At 41.1% G+C, this 21,261-nt stretch overlaps 1 protein-coding gene across 5 annotated transcripts in view; it reads right to left on the reverse strand.

The window, feature by feature from the left end:
- arnt.S (aryl hydrocarbon receptor nuclear translocator S homeolog) overlaps positions 1–20,894 on the reverse strand; it is a 41,558-nt gene extending 20,664 nt beyond the window's left edge. Inside the window, exons 1-7 of one of the 5 annotated variants that reach the window (XM_041574145.1) lie at positions 20,876–20,894; positions 15,478–15,589; positions 14,022–14,072; positions 10,847–10,897; positions 6,291–6,335; positions 1,733–1,946; positions 62–275 (exon numbers count right to left, since the gene is read on the reverse strand). In XM_041574145.1, the coding sequence (XP_041430079.1) occupies positions 62–275; positions 1,733–1,946; positions 6,291–6,335; positions 10,847–10,897; positions 14,022–14,072; positions 15,478–15,587 (685 nt within the window). In that variant the 5' untranslated portion in view covers positions 15,588–15,589; positions 20,876–20,894. 5 annotated transcript variants of the gene reach the window in all.
- Positions 20,895–21,261: the final 367 nt, after the last annotated feature.

The raw sequence follows: 21,261 nt of genomic DNA on the forward strand, positions 1-21,261 counted from the left end.
GTTGGGTTGAGTGGCATTGTGGTGTAAAAAAAGAATCAAAAAAGGACACAATAAAGCTCACCTGTCATGGCATTCTCAGCTGTGGAAAGCTGCTCTCGAAGCTTGTCTAGATCATCTGGGTGCACCTGGTCGTAAACACTGCTCCCAAACCACTCCGACTGGTGCTGGTTAAGGACTGGGGTCACAGAATCTGATACATACACAATTCTGCCGGTTTCGCAGGATACCACAAAAAGAAACCCATCTGCTGCTTCCAAAATGAGGTGTTTAAGCTCCTGTCCAATGCATAACAGAACAATAAGCCCTTCTCAAGGAATGATCGTACGTTTCGTAAGTCTCGAATTCCAAAACACATCAATGAAACCGTGTCCTCACTGACAAACTTAAAGGGGGAACTTTTGCGAAAATGAAAATTTAACAAAAGCTTCCTCATACGGAATTAAGAAACTTTCTAAATACAAGCAATTAAAAATTCTGCATTGTTTCTGAAATAATTACGTTTATGTTCACTATTCCTCTCTCAGCATCTGTTTCTCCTCATTCTCTCTTCATGCAGCAGTTGGGTGTCAGATATTCATTGACAGTTAGCACCAATATATCTTATAGGGGGGGCTCCCTTTTCTATCTGATGAACTAGAGCTCACTCAAATAACAAGCAAAATCTAACAAAATAACTGCCTTTTGCACAAATCCTGCATGTAGAGAGACATGATGTCTGGTGAGTTTAATAGAGTGAGCTCTAATACATCTTCTAGGCAAAAGGAGCCCCGCCCCATAAGATATATTGGATCATTCATCTGACACCCAACTGCTGCATGAAGACAGAATGAGGAGAAACAGATGCTGAGAGAGGAATAGTGAAGATAAACTTGATTATTTCAAAAAGGGTACTGAATTATTTTTAACGGACTGTAATTAGAAAATTTCAGCATGATGAAGCTTATATTACATTTTCATTTTCACGATACTTCCCCTTTAACATCAGAGTTAACTGCTAAATATCACTATGACAAGGTTAACCTGTGAATTATTTGCAGTGTAAACATTTTAGAAATAAAAATTATTACACACTTGTTAATAGATGGGGAAGCAAATTAAAGGGATACTGTGGGAAAACGTTATCAGTTAATAGTGCTGCTCCAGCAGACTTCTGCACTGAAATCTGTTTTTCAAGAGCAAGCAGATTTTTTTATATTTAATTTTGAAATCTAACATGGGGTTAGACATATTGTCAGTTTCCAGGTGCCCCAAGTCATGTGACTTGTGCTCTGATAAACGTCAGTCACTCTGTACTGCTCCACTGCGAGTTGGAGTGATATCACCCCCCTCCCTTTCCCCCCCAAGCAGCCCATCAGCAGAACAATGGAAAGGTAACCAGATAACAGCTCCCTGTTAGATCTAAGAACAGCACTCAATAGTAAAAATCCATGTCCCACTGAGACACATTCAGTTACATTAAGTAGGAGAAACAACAGCCTGTCAGAAAGCAGTTCCATCCTAAAGTGCTGGCTCTTTCTGAAAGCACATGAGCGAGCAAAATGAGCTGAGATGGCTGCCTACACACCAATATTTTAATTAAAAACAATACACTTTTTGGGTCAGGAATGAAATGTTATATGTATAAGTGAATTATTTATAATGTAAACAGTGTATTTTAGAAATAAAAACGACACTATAAAAATCATTACAGAATCCCTTAAATTGTACTTTTATGCCACAAACATAAACAAACCTGATCAGTCAGGAAAGAAGGCTTGTAAGTGCCATCTGTGGGTGTGTTACCAGTGCCCCGAAGAGACTTCATATGTGAGACAGCCATGCGCAGGATGGTGAGCTTGTCAGGCTTACGTGCGAGAGCACTGCAGGTGGGCACCATATCAGACAACTCTGTGATGTAGGCAGTCATCTTGTTTCTTCGACGACGTTCTATTTCACTGTGATTCTCCCTGTAGTAGGGCAAACAAAAGCAAATATGAGGTCTGGTCTAATTGTAGAACATTTACTGCACAGATTTATGTAAGGATTAGCGAAACAAGGCCTTTTGTGTTAGGTCTACGATACCGTGTCGTCATGCAAAGCATGCATGACATAGTGAGAAGGGAAGAAAAAGAGCAAGGATTAGACATACATAAAGCTTTGCAGTTTAAACATCAACATCAGGAACATCATTTATACACTTATCCTACTTTATGTTTGTGATGGGTTGACAAAAAAAAAAACGAACAAAGCGCTGTGAAATATGTTGGCGCTATATAAATACATGTTAATAATAATAATAATAACTCTACCAAGGAGTCACTCAACAAAGGCTCACTTACCAGTAGGGATGCACCGAATCCACTTATTTGGGATTCGGCAGAATCCCTGAATCCTTTGAGAATGATTCGGCAGAATACTGAATCCGACTCCTAATTTGCATATGCGGGAAAGGAAAAAGTGTAAACCCCTTATTTTTTTATTTTTTTTTTACTTCCTTGTTTTTTGAAGAAAAGTTACATGATTTCCCTTTGCTCCGCTAATTTACATATGCAGATTAGGATTCGGTTTGGCTAGGCACAAGGATTCGGCCAAATCCTGCTAAAAAAGGCCGAATTCTGGATTCAGTGCATCCCTACTTACCAGGAATAACCCACTTGCAGTCATTTTATGTACTAAAGGCATGGGAGCGTTTATACAGAATGCTTGAGACCTGGTGGTTACCTGAAAAGGGATCCCTCTTTAATTTGAATCTCCATTCTTTAAAGGGGTTGTTTACCTTTAAGTTAACTTTTAGCACGTTGTAGAGAGTGATAGTCGGGTCAATTATCAATTGGTTTTCATTTTTTTGAGTTATTTAGCTTTTTATTGAGCATCTCTCCAGTCTGCAATTTCAGCCATCTGGTTGCTAGGATCCATAGCAACCATGCATTGATCTAAACTGGAGGGGCCTGAATACAAAGATAAGCAATAAAAAAAAGTAGCAGTAACCATACTTTTTTACCTTTACAGAGCATTTGTTTTTAAATGAGTCGCCGCGCCCATTTAAAAGCTGTAAAGAATCATTAGAAGGCAAATAAATTGAAAAGATAGAAAAAATAATGAAGACTAACTGAAATTTGCTTAGACTTGGCCATACTATGACATACTAAAAGATAACTTAAAGGTGAACAACCCCTTTAAGTCTACTTAAAAATCTTTTAAACGTTAATTTTGAGAGTCTATCAGGCCTATGGGCATGACCTGCACAACATATTAACCAGTACGTTTCAGATGGGCAAACACAAGATCACTGCTAAGTGGTTACCAGTCAAATGTATGAGCACATGTATTGTGTCGGGACAGAGGTAACCAAACATCTAAACTACGCCCCTTTTCTTAACCAGCATGATTCTCACTTACCAGGCACTGCTTAAAGGGTAACTATCGCGACAATGAAAATGTAATATAAGCTAGAGTTATGCAGCGGGTCGGGCACCCGCGGGCAGGGCCGCCATCAGGAATCACGGGGCCCCATATGGCAACATTTTCTGGGCCCTCTGGTCCCCACCCACCCCAGATCCTGCCCCCAAGCCCCACCCCCCAAAACACATTTGTGGTCATGGCCCCCCGACAAGTTAAAAAAAATTCATTAGTGGTCACGGCCCCCCAATAAATTTAAAAAAAAAAAACAGTGATGACAGAAAGCCCCCATAAAAAAGTTTTACTAAAACATTGGTGGTCAGGGGCCGATAGAATATAATAAAAAAAAAATCCTTGGTGGCCAGGGGTTCAATAAACTAAAAAAAAAAAAAAACATTAAGTCCCCCCCTGCTCTCAGTGAGCTGCATGGGGTAGGGTGGGCGGAGCTATAGTGCTCAGTAGTCCCAGTAGATCTACACAGGGATTGGATAGGCTTATCCAATCACCATGCAGCTCTAGGGAAACTACCAATAGTTTAGAAGCTGGGGAGGGGAAAGGCGTGTAGAAGAAGCTCAGCCCTCCCCACATGATTCTGCAGCTTCCTGACAGCAATAGGGGCCCGGCTACAGAGTGAGTACAGCGGCTGGGCCCCCCAACACCCAAAAATCACGGGGCCCGGGACAACTGTCCCCCTAGTCCCCCCCTGACGGCAGCCCTGCCTGCGGGTTACCCGTAAAAACCTGCGGTACCCTGTGGGTTGAAGGTAAAAGTTTCGGGAGCGGGTACAGACGCGGGTCGGCGGTTCTCCGTGTCTGCCTTGTTTTGTGACTAAAAGTCACACAATTACCTCCCCGCCCCTAATTTGCATATGTAAATTAGGATTCGGTTCGGCCAGGCAGCAGGACCGAATCCTGGATTCGGTGCATCCCTAATAAATATTCAACCCTTGATAAATCTGCCCCCAAGACTCTCCATGCAGTGTTTCAGTATGCAAAGCAAAAATTATACACGCCAATCAGGCTATTTTTTTAGGCAGACGACTGATACACGGTCAATAAATGTGCAATAAAATGTAAGCGACATGGATCATTCCTTATTTATAACTGCACTGCTTCCGCAAGGAGCATCATTTACACATCTGTAGCGGATGAAGTAGACAGCCAATCACTTTGGAACCAGGCCCAGAATAGGCATAAATAACTGCATCAGCAGCTGTGGCAGGGGGAGTAGTTTAATCACAGAAAAATAGAAGCTTGCAAGTATCCTCTGCTGCAACGATTGTAACCCAAAAATGTCCATCACGGCAACACAAAGCCACTTCAAGTTTCAGAAGAAGCAGAATTTCTTTTTTTTTTTTTAAAAAAAGGAAAGCTACTGTGGCAGTTTATTGCCAATAGATTAGCCACAATTGTGCAAGCTATAACACTATATTTATTCTGTAGAACGATTTACCATACCTGAGTAAACAGCTCTAGAAGCTCTCTCTGTTTATTTAGGATAGCAGCTGCCATATTAGCTTGATGTGACATCACTTCCTGCCTGAGTTTCTCCCTGCTCACTTATAGCTCTGGGCTCAGATTACAGCAGGGATGGGAGGAGGGAGGGGAGAGGAACAAACTGAGCATGCTCAAGCCCTAGCCCTGGAGGTTTAAGCTGAAAACAGGAAGTCTGATACAGAAGCCCATGAGTACACAATAGAAGAAAAGAAATGTGGTGTTTCTTTTGACAGAGGACTCAGAGCAGCATTACTTTGAGGGTTTACTGGTGTATTTATATAGACCTTTCTGATAAAGCTTACTTAGTTTTAGCCTTTCCTTCTCCTTTAAAAAAACTTTTTGGAAAAAAGCATTGGGTTATATTTGCACTTCATGTATTTCACTTTATTGACAATTTTTTTTTCTAACAGCTGTATCCTACTTTTCTCTACTACAGGTATGGGATCCGTTATCTGGAAACCTGTTATACAGAAAGTACCAAATTACGGAAAGGCCCTCTCCCACAGACTCCATAATAAATATTTTTTTTTATTTTTCGTCTGTAATAATAAAACAGTCGCTTGTACTTGATCCAAACTAAGATATAATTAATCCTTATTGGAAACAAAACCAGCCTATTGGGTTTATTTAATGTTTACGTGACTTAAAATCTAAGTTAACTTTCAGTATGTTATAGAATGGCCAATTCAATAACTTCAATTGATCATTATTTATTTTTTTATAGACTCCCTCCAGCTTTCAAATGGGGGTCACTGACTATTTAAACAACAAATGCTCTGAAAGGGATTTATTGTTACTGCTACTTTTTATTACACATCCTTCTATTCGGGCCCTCTCCTATTCACATTCTACTCTCTCATTGAAATCAATGCATGGTTGCTAGGATTGATTTGATCATAGCAATGAGATAGCTGAAGTTGCAAACTGGAGAGCTGATGAATAAAAAGCTAAATAACTCAAGAGTCACAAATAATGAAAAATTAAAACCCGTTAGAAATTATTTCAGAATATCACTCTCTGCATCATACTAAAAATGAATTTAAAGGTTAACAACCCCTTTAAGGTATGAAGATCCATTATCTGGAAAACCCCAGGTCCCAAGCATTCTGGATAACAAGTCCCATACCTGTAGCTGCTTTTGGAGAGGAATAGCAACCTCCCTACAAACAGATCCTCTTGTTAACTCCACAAGCATTGCTTGATGTCTGGATACCTGCATCCCAATTATGTTCCTGGCATGAAGGGAACGGATTATTCATATATGACGTGACCATATTGTGTGCTACATGGTTATGTAAATTGCTTTCACGTCCTACACAGACAAAAAAATAAAGCTGTGCCACGGAGCAGGAGAGAAATTCAGTAGAAGTGAGGGGACATATAGAGGAGCTTGGCTTGGGATGCTCCTGCTCCTACCTTGCAAGTCTTTCCTTATCCGCTGAGCTCTGCTCATCATCCGACCTAAAAATAAAACCAACCGGGCTAAGCTAAAGAGAGTTGGCATTCTAAGGGTTTGTGCACTCAACTGTTACCAGATGCAATCTAGATTGAAAAGGGGTACATTAGGGTTGCCACGTGTCCAGTTTTGACCCAGACAGCCCGGTATTTTGAAGGGCTGCCCGTGTCAAAACTTCCTGTCCGGTTTTCCAAATAAGGAAAACCGGGCAGGATTCCCCATGATTGACATGGCGATTGGCCAATTGCTGTGTCATAGCCCCACCCCTCTGCATCATGGCCCAGCCCCCTCAACATCATGGCCCGTCCCATGCCAGTCTCCACCGTGGGAAAAGGTGGCAACCCTAGGGTAGATCCAGCTATGGAGAAGGCAGCTATGGTCAATGTATTATCCTGGTAAATTCTCTATTGCAGGTGCATTTTGCTACAGCAAGATTTCATGAATGGAAGAAAAGTAGGGATGCACCGAATCCAGGATTCGGTTTGGGATTCGGCCAGGATTCAGCCTTTTTCAGCAGGATTCAGATTCGGCCGAATCCTTCTGCCCAGCCGAACCGAATCCGAATCCTAATTTGCATATGCAAATTAGGGGCGGGAGGGAAATTGCATGACTTTTTGTCAGAAAACAAGGAAGTAAAAAATGTTTTCCCCTTACCACCCCTAATTTGCATATGCAAATTAGGGTTCGGATTCGGTTAGGTATTCGGCCGAATCTTTCACGAAGGATTCGGGGGTTCGGCCGAATCCAAAAAAGTGGATTCGGTGCATCCCTAAAGAAAAGAGGACCAGACAGCTTTGGAGCACAATGATTATAGTTTTATTGGAAAAGGATGGTACTTTTTTTGCATTAAGGATATAGGCCAGCATCTAGGGTGCAGAAATGGCCAAGGCTTAGAAGGACTGCAAAGAATACACAATTATCCGAATTATGGAAAGGCTGTCTCCCATAGAGTCAGTTTTATCCAAATAATCACAATATTTAAAAATTATTTCCTTTTTCTGTGTAATAATAAAACAGTAGCTTGTACTTGATCCCAACTAAGATATAATTAATCCTTATTGGAAGCAGAACCAGCCTATTGGGTTTATTTAATGTTTATATGATTTTCTAGTAGACTTAAAAGAGAAGGAAAGCTATGGAGGCATTTTATTGCCAATAGATTAGCTACAATAGCGCAAGCTAGAATGCTATATTTATTCTGTAGAATGTTTTACCATACCTGATTAAAAAGCGCTAGAAGCTCTGTTTGTTAAGGATAGCAGCTGCCGTATTAGCTTGGCGTGACATCACTTCCTGCCCGAGTCTCTCCCTGCTCACTTATAGCACTTGGTTCAGATTACAGCTGAGAAAGGAGGGGGATGGGGAAGAGGAGCAAACTGAGCATGCTCACGCCCAGGTAAGGAGGTTTAAGCTGAAAACAGGAAGTCTGATACAGAAGCCCATGAGTACACAATAGAAGGAAAGGAAAACTGTGTTTCTTTTGACAGAGGACTCAGAGCAGCATTACTTTGAGGGTTTACTGGTATATTTAGGTGGACTTTTCATATAAGGCTTACTGGATTTTAACCTTTCCTTCTCCTTTAAGGTATGAAGATCTAAATTACGGAAAAATCCATTATCCAGAAAACCCCAGGTCCCGAGCATTCTGGATAACAGGTCCCATACCTGTATAGCATTGCCTAAAGAGCAGCACCGTATTTTCATTTTTCATGGCCAAAATCACTGAGGTGAGGTGTAAATTGCATTGCAACTTTGTAGATCCCACTAAAAATCCCTGTTGGTTATTTAAAGAAGCCTGTGTAGCCTTAGAGCAGAGGTTCCCAATCTGTAATGCTATGTAGTGTTTATTAATTCTAATGTATATTTCAAATGTTACAAACAGTCCAAGCATTTGATGAAGGTACAGCTGAAACATGTTAAATCCTACAGATTCTCAACTTATTTTGAGCAGATTTTACCTGGGGAGGGTCTGCCACTGCTACTAGAAACCAAACATAATTCAAAATAAAAATGCTGCTCAGTAAATGCCTTTCCCTTGCAGCATCTCTCTCAGCTATGTAGAAAGTGAAAAGAACTTTCAGATTTTTTTAAGAAAAAAAAGTCAGACCAAACTAGAATCCACAATTTGACCTTATTTAGCATTGCAGAAAGCAAAAACACCAAATTTTTCCTTCTATGCCTGAAAAGGTTGAATTTTTTGTGATATTGCTTGAAACTCCCCGATTTTTTCTTCAAATTTGCAGATTACCGATTTTTTCTGTTTTTTTGTCCGAAACAGTTGAATTTTTTGTGAAATCGCTTACATAGTAACATAGTATAAGTAAGGTTGAAAAAAAAAAAAAAAAAGACACATGTCCATCAAGTTCAACCTTTTTTTTTTTTTTTTTTTAATCTGTCTAACTGCCAGTTGATCCAGAGGAAGGCAAACCCCCCATCTGAAGTCTCTCCAATTTGCCTCAGAGGGGGAAATAATTCCTTCCTGACTCCAAAATCGGACTAGTCCCTGGATCAACTTGTACTATGAACTATCTCCCATATCCCTGTATTCCCTCACTTGCTAAAAGGTTTGAAACCCTCCAATTTTTTCAGATTTTTCTTCAAATCTTCAAATTAGAATTTTTCTGGTTTCATGTAAGGAACGGTTGAATTTTTTTTTGATTGAAACCCCCCCCAATTTTTTCAGGATTTTTCTTCAAATCTTGAAATTAGGGATGCACTGAATCCAGGATTTGGTTCGGGATTCGGCCTTTTTAAGACGGATTCAGCCGAATCCTTGGGCATGGCCAAACCGAATCCTAATTTGAATATGTAAATTAGGTGTGGGGAGGGAAATTACGTGACTTTTTGTTACAAAAGAAGGAAGTAAAAAAAAATTCCCCACATTTTCCTTCTCCGGCCCTAAATGACATATGCAAATTAGGATTCGGATTGGTATTCGGCTGAATCTTTCACGAAGGATTCGAGATTTGGCTTAATCCCAAAGAGTGGATTCGGTGCATCCCTACTTCAAATTTTAATTGGTACCTTTGCCATTGACTTCTACAGGACCCCCGACAACTTGCCTTGGGGGGGGGTATATATATATATATATATATATATATATATATATATATATATAAATTTAGGGGTTTTTCCCACTAAAAATTCGAATTTTATGGTTAAAAAAATGCAATTTTTCGAGTTTTTGACATTCGGACTTTAATAAATAACCCCCCTGTGTAGCATATAAGGTACATTTCACAATATAAAAATGTAAATAAGATCACTGCTATAGTATGAGATGGATACACATATAACCTGTTTTTATTTACAAAACACTTTCCTGGGATTTATTACATGGGATGTGAGCTAAGGGTTATGGGTAATACAAAAGGGATCTACAAATTGCTTAGTCGTGGGATATTGGCAAAAAAAAAAAAAAAGCAGGCCACATCATGTTTCCCTGCTCCAGGCAGTGGTAAGAGACTAAAACAAGTAACAATTGCAGAGAGGGAGCAGTAAAAGCTGGGGTAGAGAGGAGCTTGTCATTCACTGGATATACCTAGCTAATATATATGTATTACCTGTCTATAAGAGCATAATGAGTATTTGTAGTATTCTCTGAGCCATACAACATACGTGTTGAAGTTCTTTATTACGCCTCTTGCAGTGCAATACCCCCATTTGAAGAAATTAGCAGTACAGGACCCGGGGCTTTCCGAATAACGAACAAACTCTGGAATTATTAGCAATTTCCATAGGACTGTGGTATTTACAAACAGAGTACGTACCCATATCAGCAGCTAGCATGACTTGACATATCTAAAGACATGGGGATGCACCAAATTTACTATTTTATTTTTGGGAATTGGGAGAATTTCAAATCCCTCAAGAAAAATTCAGGCCAAATCTTTCTGAAAAAGGCCAAATCCTGAACCGCATCCTGGATTTGGTGCATCCCTACCAAAGACCTCTTTCAATAACGTCATTGCTTTATAATACAGGTATGGTATCAGTTATCCGGAAACCCCTTATCCAGAAAGTTCCATTCCAAATTATGAAAAGGCCCTCTCCCATAGACTCCCTTTTATCAAATTAAAGCACATTTTTTAAAAGTATTTCCTTCATCCCTATAATAATAAAACAGTGACTTGTAATTGATCCCAACTAAGATATAATTAATCCTTATTGGAAGCAAAACCAGCCTATTCGGTTTATTCAATGTTTACATGATTTTCTCGTAGACTTAAGGTATGAAGATCCAAATTACAGAAAGATCAGTTATCCGGAAAGCACTAGGTCCCGAGCATTCTGGATAACAGCTTCCGTACCTGTATAATAAATTCTTTATTGAAGGCAAAACCAGCCTATTGGGTTAATTTAATATTTACATGGTTTTCTAGTAGATTTAAGGTATGAAGATCCAAATTACAGAAAGATCCATCATCCGGAAAACACCAGATACCGGGCATTCTGTATAACAGGTCCCATATCTGTAATCCAGAAATTCTAACATGCAAAAGTCACGTGTCAGTACCTTGCAAATCTCTCTTTGTCATTTGGAAGCTGATCATCATCATCGTCACACCTAGGATCAATAAAGGAAAACTTGTTACAGTTTAGTGAAACAACAAGGTGAGCACCCCCCCCATTTCATCAGTAAAATCAACAAAGTTCAACATACATTTAACTGATACACTATACAGCTTACATCATGTTTCATGTTATAGCATGGCTAATTCTAAGCAACTTTTTAATTGGCCGTCATTATTTATTTTTTATAGTTTTTTAATTATTTGCCTTCTTCTTCTGACTCTGTCCAGCTTGCAAATGGGGTCACTGACCCCCATCTAAATAACAAATGCTCTGTAAGGCTACAAATGTATTGTTATTGCTACTTTTTATTCCTCATCTTTCTATTCAGGCCTCTCCTATTCATATTCCAGTCTCTTATTCAAATCAATGCATGGTTGCTAGGGGAATTTGGACCCTAGTTAACAGATTGCTTAAGATGCAAATTGAAGAGCTGCTGAATAAAAAGCTAAATAACTCAAAAACCACAAATAATAAAAAAAATTAAAACCAAGTGCAAATTGTTTCAGAATATTACTCTCTATGTCATACTAAAAGGTATCTCAAATGTGAACCACTCCTTTAAACCCCTCAAGATAGAAATCAGGGCTAACTTATATCTGGTATAACTCTTGCACTGGAAACAAAACAAGCAGCTACAGAATCTGTCTGTGTGCAAACCCATTATTGTTCACTATATGAGACATCTGGGGAATCACTAAGCAAATTCAGTATATTCAGATGAGCAAACTGCATACAGGCATGGTGGTTAAAGGAGAATTAAAGCCTCACTAAAGAAGTAGGTAGAAATGTTGTTTTGTGCTTCTGTACCAGCCCAAGGCAACCACAGCCCTTTAGCAGTAAAGATCTGTGTCTCCAAAGATGCCCCAGTAGCTCCCCATCTTCTTTTCTGCTGATTCACTGCACATGCTCTGTGCTGCTGTCACTTACTGAGCTTAGGGACCCACTCACAATATACAGTACACATAGAATAGAAATGTCACAATATAAGGCTGATTAGTAATTAATACACATAATTACTACATGGCAGCACAGAAACCAGTGCAATTAGCATCAGAATTTAATAACCAGCCTTGTAGCATCGGCTTCTATTACAGACCAAATCTCATTTTTTGCTGGATAATTAGTATTTTATCTACGTCTTTTGTTTCAGCCACCTATTGACCCCCCCATAAGATTCCGACAAAAACACCAGTATAGCAGACGATAAGTAATTTTCACCCAAAAGGCACATGTGAAGAAAATGCTGGTCTCATAGTGGAAATGATGGAAAATTTCTGGTGTTTAGATCCTGCTTCTAGAGAAGTAGTAACATGTAGGGTTAAATGCTCTAAACTGCCAGAGCAACCTCGCATTATTTATTTTAATTGTTATTGCTTTATCTCAGAAACGACACAATTAAAGGAATTTTTTCTGTGTCAAAATAAAAACTGGGTAAATAGACAGGCTGTGCAAAATAAATAATGTTTCTAATATATTTAGTTAGCCAAAAATGTAATGTATTAAGGGGGTTGTTCACCTTCCAAACACTTTTTTCAATTCAGTTGTTTTTAGATTGTTCCCCAGAAATAAAGACTTCAATTACTTTCCTTTTTTTTTTCCAGAATCTAAGGGCAAGGCCAGACGTGGCGTTTTTGCGATGTTTTTACGTTGCATTTTTAAAAAAAGAACAGCCAGGCATAAATACGCTACTGAAACCACATGCGACCGTCAACATGCGTTTTTCAGCACGTAGGATTCTTTTTCCAACATGCACTTCTCATTGTTCTCATTGAATTTGGACGCCATATTTAAAATACGCTGTGTATTTACGTAAAGTGTGGTTTCAAACGTGCAGATCAAATAGAGTCTATTGATTTTATAGTTTCTTGACGTATTGGCGTTTCTGCTAAAAAACGCCAATACTGGCGTCCTGTGGCGGATTTCAGCTTGCAAGCACCCTGTGTGAATTGCCATAGTGCGTTTTCCATTAGTTTCAGTGATAGTGCAGTTTATGCGTATTTACGCCTGTCTGTTCTTTTTTAAAAACGCAGCAAAAACGCTACGTCTGGCCTTGACCTAAGTGTAAAGTTGAATGTTCGTTTCTCTCAGGTGCAGACTCTGAACTGCTACAATTTTACAACATTTAGTTGATACATTTCTCAGCAGCATCTCTGGAGTATTAGTAACTATTGTATCAAGTCTAACAGCTGCCTGTAATGAAACTCAGAGATTCTGCTCAGCAGGGACAAAGATAAGAAATGTATCAACTAAATGTATCAATTTAGAACAGATTACAGGGTCGGCGACCCCCCCCCCTCCCAGAGCTGCTTCAGAAGGAGAGAAATGACACTTTACACTTCAATATTAGAAAAACCGTCACACAAAGAAAATTGAAAGTCATTGGAAAAAGTTATTTCCGGTGATCTATCTGAAAACAACAAATTTGTTTGAAGGTGAACCACCCCTTTAAAGCTGGAGTGACTGGGTGTCTAAAATAATAGAACAGAACACCACTTCCTGCTTTTCAGCTCTCTTGGTTTCCACTGATTGGTTACCAGGCAGTAACCAATCAGTGACTTGAGAGGGGGGGACATGGGTCATAACTGTTGCTTTTGAATCTGAGCTGAATGCTGAGGATCAATTGCAAACTCACTGAACGGTTATGTCCCATGTGGCCCCCCTTATAGTCACTGACTAACTCAGAGTTAGAGAGCTGAAAAGCAGAAAGTAGTGTTCTGGCTATTATGTTACACATCCTGTCACTCCAGTCTTTATATATTACATTTTTGGCTAACTAACTATATTAGAAACATTATTTATTTAGCACAGCCTATTTACACAGGTTTTATTTTTACACTGAACTGTTCCTTTAAGAATTTTAATGAGTTCTGCAGAGTGATGGCAATAAAACTATTGTCTTGCCCAGGTCACTGTTCAGTTAGAGCAACTGCAAGTGTATAAGTGTAAGTGCTGCATAGCCTTGTGATACTATATTTGGTAAATTAAATACAGAGGGTATTTGGGCAGCAGTCAACTGCAGGATCCTAAAAGCCAACTGAAACAGACTAGTGTATGTATCTATATCACACAAGCAATGCATATTAGAATTAGAAGAACGTAAAAAATAAACAGTTTACCTGAGAAATTTATTGCCTGTGTCATCGTCGTCATCGTCATCAAAATCTAACCTGGAAGAAAACAAACATTTCGAAAGAATTAAATATTTATGCGCATACTAAGTTTCAACAGATTTCCTTCTTATGCTTGGCCTTTTATTTACAGTTTTTAATTTTAAATCAGCATGTTGTAAAAAATGAAAACATTTCATTTTGGATTCGGCCAAACCCCTGAATCCTTCGCAAAAGATTCGGCCAAATACCAAACCAAATCCTAATTTGCATTTGCAAATCCAAATCCTGCTGGAAAAGGCAGAATCCTGGCTGAATCCCAAACCAAATCCTGGATTCGGTGCGTCCCTCATTTTCACTACTAAACAAGAGGCCAAAATGCAAATTGTGCTTGCTAACTGGAGAAATTATATCACTTTCAATTATCATTAGTGACTCCCCCAAAGTAAGTTGCACCCGGTAATGTAATGTAAAGTAATGTTGCTCTGAGTCCTCTGTCAAAAGAAACACCACATTTCTTTTCTTCTATTGTGTACTCATGGGCTTCTGTATCAGACTTCCTGTTTTTAGCATAAACCTCCAGGGCTAGGGCTTGAGCATGCCCCCTGTCCCTCTCTCTCTCTCTCTGTCCCGCTCTCTCTGTCCCTCTCTCTCTCTCTGTCCCTCTCTCTCTCTCTCTGTCCCTCTCTCTCTCTCTCTGTCCCTCTCTCTCTCTCTCTCTCTGTCCCCCTCTCTCTCTCTCTCTGTCCCCCTCTCTCTCTCTCTGTCCCTCTCTCTCTCTCTGTCCCTCTCTCTCTCTCTGTCCCTCTCTCTCTCTCTGTCCCTCTCTCTCTCTCTGTCCCTCTCTCTCTCTCTCTCTCTCTCTCTCTGTCCCTCTCTCTCTGTCCCTCTCTCTCTCTGTCCCTCTCTCTCTCTGTCCCTCTCTCTCTCTGTCCCTCTCTCTCTCTCTCTCTGTCCCTCTCTCTCTCTCTCTCTCTCTCTGTCCCTCTCTCTCTCTCTCTCTGTCCCTCTCTCTCTCTCTGTCCCTCTCTCTCTCTCTGTCCCTCTCTCTCTCTCTGTCCCTCTCTCTCTCTCTGTCCCTCTCTCTCTCTCTCTGTCCCTCTCTCTCTCTGTCTCTCTCTCTCTCTCTCTCTCTCTCTCTGTGTCCCTCTCTCTCTGTCCCTCTCTCTCTCTCTCTCTGTCCCTCTCTCGATGTCGCTTCTCTTCCCCCCTCCCTCCTGTAATCTGACCTCAGAGCTATGAGTTGAGCAGGGAGAGACTTAGGCAGGAAGTGATGTCAGACCAAGCTAATATGGCAACTGCTATCCTAAACAAACAGAGACAGTGTCTATAGCTGTTTACTCAGGTATGGTAAAGCAATCTGCAGAATAAGTATAGTGTTATAGCTTGCACTATTGTAGTTAATCTATTGGCAATAAACTGCTTCAGTAGCTTGTCCTTTAAGAATATTTATAACAAATCTTACCCTGAGCGTCGTTTATTGGCTCTTTGCACCATGGATCCGCCAGCCTGTGCACTTGAACCAGGATTTCCAGTAGAGACTGCAACACCCAGAGCTGGGACATCAGATGCCATTTCTGCAAATGAAAATCAAGAAAAAAAAAATAGGAAATGTAAATGAATACAGAAGAATGTTCTGCATTGCAGACAATTTCAACACAATTCAACAAATTGGGTGAATGCTGGGGGCACATACAGCCCAATATTTTCAGACACATTACTGCTCTTAATAAAAATGGCTCTTTGAGAGAACACACAAACTTTATCAATACTTGACTGGTTCTGCCATAGGTTTAATTACATTAAAAAGCAGTGCAATTACACTACTGTACAATGATGTTGCGCATTGCATCCAATCAGCAATTAGATTTCACCTACAAGTTAAGGTGGCCATACACGGGCCGATAAAAGCTGCAGACAGACCGAGTCGGCAGCTTATTGGCCAGTGTATGGTGCCCTCCCGACGGGCTTCCCCGATCGAGATCTGGCCGAAAGTCGGCCATATCTCGATCGGATGGGACTAAAAATCCCGTCAGAACGCGGCCGCATCTGTTCGTTGATGCGGTCCCGCGATCCAATGGCCCGCTCCCATTCGTTAGGATCCGATCGTTGGGCACTAGGGCCCACGATCGGATCAGCCCGATATTGCCCACCTCAAGGTGGGCATATAAGAGAGACATAGCCAAACGAGCGGATCTCTCCGTGTATGGCCACCTTTAGAAAACAAAAGCAAAGATCTAATTGGTTGCCCCTTTGTGTCCTTTGATATAGCTTTAATTACAAGAGACAGAAAAGTGTCGTGAGTGGAAACAGGCGGATTTTACGCATGCCAAACGACAGTAGGCACGGAATATTGGTGGTTTCTTTGTTGAAATATACGCTGGCAAAGCAACGCTAGGAGGCATATTTATCAAGGGTCAAATTGAACGTTTTTTCAAAAAAATCAAATTCGATTTTTGAGATTTATCATACTCTGGCCATTTAAGAACTCAAATTCAACTATTTGCCACCTAAAACCCGCTGAATTGCTTTTTAAGTCAATGGGAGAGGTCCAGGGATGAATTTGGAGTTGTTTGCAGCCTTCCCGACATCGAGTTTAGAATCGAGTTTCTAAAATTTGAATCAAATCCAATTCGATTAGATTTTTATGGTCGATTCAATTCATCAGAGTTTAAAAAATTTGATTTTATTAATTTATGGGAGTTTTAAATACTCACATGAAAATTCGACCTTTGATAAATGTGCCTCTAGGTGTGCCATTATCCTCAGCACCACAGCCATATTTACCACAGGGGGTGGCCCTTGGATGCCTATATATACTAAATAAAAAATTTGCTCAAAAAAAGGTAATGCGCCTGTGATGTCATTTTAGCCTGCAACATCATAACGTCACTTGCGCTGATGTCATTGCTCATGCACATGTGCGGGAAGGGCTCTGGTGCTGGACCAAAATATACAGCCTTGCTGATTCGGTAGCAAGAAAACAAAAGGTGAAAGGAAAGTTGCTACTAATTAGCTTAATCTGTCAAATTCATACAATTAAAGGGGTGGTCCACAGTAGACCACAGCAAAAGAATGAAGGTATGCCTATTTTGGCTAATAGCAACTGCCAGCTCAGGAGAGAAATACAACTGTCACTACAATTCTCATGAATGATCCAAAAGCTGGAGTGAAAAGGTTCCTCTACTATACACTGAAGATACTGGCAGTAGAATTATGAAGGCAGCACTGCAAGGTGGAAACCTTTATTAGCCCCCAGGGCAAGCTGAGATGTGTAACTAGGTACCAAAAACAAAAGGAGACAATGATACAGAAATCACTAACCTGACGTATATCTAGGAGAGAATTAGCGAAGGATAAAGGGGGCCGCAGATATACAAATCATAACACTACATCTCAAGCATACGGAACGCATTTTTTTGAGGACGTGGTCAGGGGAAATCGTTGTCCTGCATGCGTTGTCCAAAGCAAGAGGAATGAGACATGGAATGCTTTTTTACTCCTTTGAGGCTGATGTCACACCTCCCTCCTCAGCTGTCAGCTCTTGCGCCTCCCTACTCAGCCATCAATCCTGGGTCCTCTCTCCTCAGCCCTCCGTCCTGTGTCCTACCTTCTCCCTCCTCAGTCGTCAGCTCTTGCTCCTCGCTCCTCAGGGTGTGCATATTCAGCCCTGCGCCCTGATTATAGTTAATTGTTCTTGCCATCAACTTTAAGCTACAGCTGACAGCTGAGGAGGGAGAAGTTAGGACCCAGGATGGATGGCTGAGGAGGGAGGAGTGAGGAGCGAGGACCCAGGTCGGATGGCTGAGGAGGGAGGAGTGAGGACCCAGGTCGGATGGCTGAGGAGGGAGGAGCGAAGACCCAGGTCGGATGGCTGAGGATGGAGGAGTTAGGAGCGAGGACCCAGGTCGGATGGCTGAGGAGGGAGGAGTGAGGAGCGAGGACCCAGGTCGGATGGCTGAGGAGGGAGGAGCAGGAGCTGACAGCTGAGGAGGGAGGAGCGAGGTGTGATGTCTGCTTTGAGGAGGGTTGAGTGTAAAAGCATGCGACGTTGCATTCTCTAGCATAGGAAATTGCATACAGGGGAACGGATTTCCCCTGATGATGTCCTAATATACGTTCCGTACAAGCAATTTAATCAGTGTGTATCCTCTGGAATGTTTGTGACATGGGCACTGCCTCTATACTGATAAGTCTGTCACAGCAGAATTACTGTAAAGATTCAGTCAACAGATCTTGACCCATAACACACTTTCAGCTCAGCCACATTAATGTATAGTAGATATTAGTACATTGTGAGTGAGGATGAAAGTGTGAAAGTGCATTGACAGACACACACACACAGCAGATAGATTACGCACACACATTTCACAGCTAGGACCACACATACACTTGGCACACATATTATATATATATATACCAATATTTCACAGACCAGCACTCCCTTTGATATAAGACAAACAATCTTTTATTGCATCTTTCTCCAACGTTTCGGTCCCTTTTGGGACCTTTTTCAAGGATGATACCCAAAAGGGACCGAAACGTTGGAGAAAGATGCAATAAAAGATTGTTTGTCTTATATCAAAGGGAGTGCTGGTCTGTAAATATTGGTGTATGCAAGATTTACCGTGCACCCCTGCCCTTATCAAGATTGATCTTGGAGTGCTGATACTCGTTTGGAAGATATATATATATGGGGGATGACTGATGCAGCTGGCCAGCTTAAATATATTGCAATATATGGACATTGTTTAAGATATACATATATAGTGAATAAAGTACCCCCTATTGTAAAGTATAAGATATTATAAGTCACCGAGGAGTTTCGTGACCATATAAAAACAGGAGGCCGAAGTTTCAGTGAGTCATGTGACAGAAATGACATCAGAACTCTACGTTTATAACTGATGACATCAGAACTCACCGTTTATAAGGATATAATTTACAAGATATTCATGGCTTTAGTGTATTATATATATATATATATATATATATATATATATATATATATATATATATATATATATACACACACTCATCTAGACACAGTTACTTTATATAGAAAGAGTTACAGAGCAGCAGTGACTGGGGATGTGTATAAAGTGAGGGATATGTAGGCTTACATGAAGTACATGAATTACATAAAGACTACATAGGATCACTGAGACTTGCACAGACAGAGTTGAACACAATACAGCTCTCTGTCCCAGCACCACCTCAGTGTTATGATGTTAAGCAACATGAAGTAAATAAACCAGCTCTGATTCTTCACATGGACTGTCCCTTATATAGAAAACAAGTCACAGAGCCCCGTGACACAATACAACGCGCACATTGGTTAAAGAATGGTATCGGCCAGAACGGGGGAGTACGAGTTAGGGATATGTCAGGTTGATGGATGTACGAGTCAAAACACCCCCACTACACCCCCGTTTAGTAAATCGGGGGAAAGGAGGGATCGCTGCGCTCAGGCCCGCCATCAACAGGGAAACAGACAGAGTCGCCATCGGGGGGTGAGGGATACAGTCATCCGGCCGGCCGGCTGGCCTTTGAGTAAATGAGGGGATGCAGACTTCGGAAGGGAGGGTGTTGCGAGAGTGCCCGTAAGTTCTTTCCCTTACAATCCCAAAGCCATAACTCTCATCACGCGAGAGTTGCGTCACCACCACACGCATGCGCAGTGACGGACCAACAGGCCGCCTTGTGGGAGTGAAGAGTCAGCGTTTGCTGCTGTAACTCGGGGTTACAATTGTCAGAGGAAGTGGCGACATTTCCCTTCGCTCACAAACAATCCACACTTTGCATCTTCTGTTACTGATAATAAAAAGAAATAAAACGCCTTCTCTTTCATGTTGATTTCTAGTCATGCCCTCCACCGCCACAATTTCATTAGAAGTCATTTCTAGTTTCTCCTCAGAGTTTGTCCCAAGGAACTAAAACGACTCTTTCCTGTTTGATAACAGCACCTGCCCCTGCCACAGCCTCTTCTTCCAGAACAATATATATATATGGATTGTGCACTCAGTCTGTATAAAAATGCAAAAATGTATTATATCAAAAACGACGTACACATACCTCCCAACTGACCCTTTTTCGGAGGGACAGTCCCTCTTTTGACAGCTCAACCCGAAGTCCCTCATTTGTACTGGAAAGTCCCTCTTTTCTCTGCACTGAACAGCCAGAAAAAGAAACAAAGTTTCTCACTTAATTGGCTTTTAGCAGAGAGCCCAGAACAGCTAACAGGTGCAAATAAGATACTTTGTAACAATTTTGAGACACAAAAACACAGTTTAGATAAGGAGAAATATTTTCAAACTTTCATAACCTGCCAAATTTTGTAAAACAAACATGGTAATTAGGGGGTGTGGCCGCAGAAAGGGGTGTGGTCAAAAAATTGCTGCGCTACATGCGGAAAAAAAATATTTGTCCCTCTTTTTACTTCCAAAATGTTGGGAGGTATGCGTACATATTGGCAAATCTCCCTACGCGTTTCGACCGATATGGTCTTCATCAGCGGCAAAACACATCAAGCACAAAAAGGATAAAAAGAGCAGCCTCTTCTTTCTTCATCAGTAATAAACATGGTGCATTATACTCAGGGCCGGCCCAAGGTATTTTGGCAAGGGCTTCAATCGGTGCCCCTCCCCCTGGTCTTACATTACCATTTCCCACCTTACCATTCATATTACCCGTGTGCCAGCAGCCATTGTGTTGCCTCATGTACCTGTGCCAACACCTATCATATTGCCCCTAATTTGTACCTGTGCCAATGGCAGCAAATCCTCAGATTGCCCCCAAATCCCCAATCTGTACCTGTGCCAGCAGCAGCCAATAAATCTATAATTTTTGCCCCTAAATTGTACCTGTGCCAGCAGGAGCCAAAAATCCATCATATTGCCCCAAACATCTCTGTACCTGTGCCCAGGGCCGCCATTAGAAATAACGGGCCCCCGTATAAAGTTTTTTCGGGGTCCCCTGGGCCACACCCCTGATCCACCCCAGCCAAGGCCAAATTTGTCAAAACGCCACCTACTCCCTGGCAAGCCCCACCCCCTGGAACCCACGAATAGGGTGTTTCCATCTCGCTCTGCCACAGTCTCTTGTCTGCAGTTCCCCCTGTGCCAGTCTGTATGTGGCTATTAGCGGGTACCAGCGGCAGATACTGGGACTGTGTGGGAAACAAACAAATATAAATTCCCAACCCAGAATTGATTCCCTTTTTCTTTTCCATTTGCCGCCACTTCAGGTC

Source organism: Xenopus laevis, chromosome 8S (genome assembly GCF_017654675.1).
Source record: "Xenopus laevis strain J_2021 chromosome 8S, Xenopus_laevis_v10.1, whole genome shotgun sequence".
NCBI lineage: Eukaryota > Metazoa > Chordata > Amphibia > Anura > Pipidae > Xenopus > Xenopus laevis.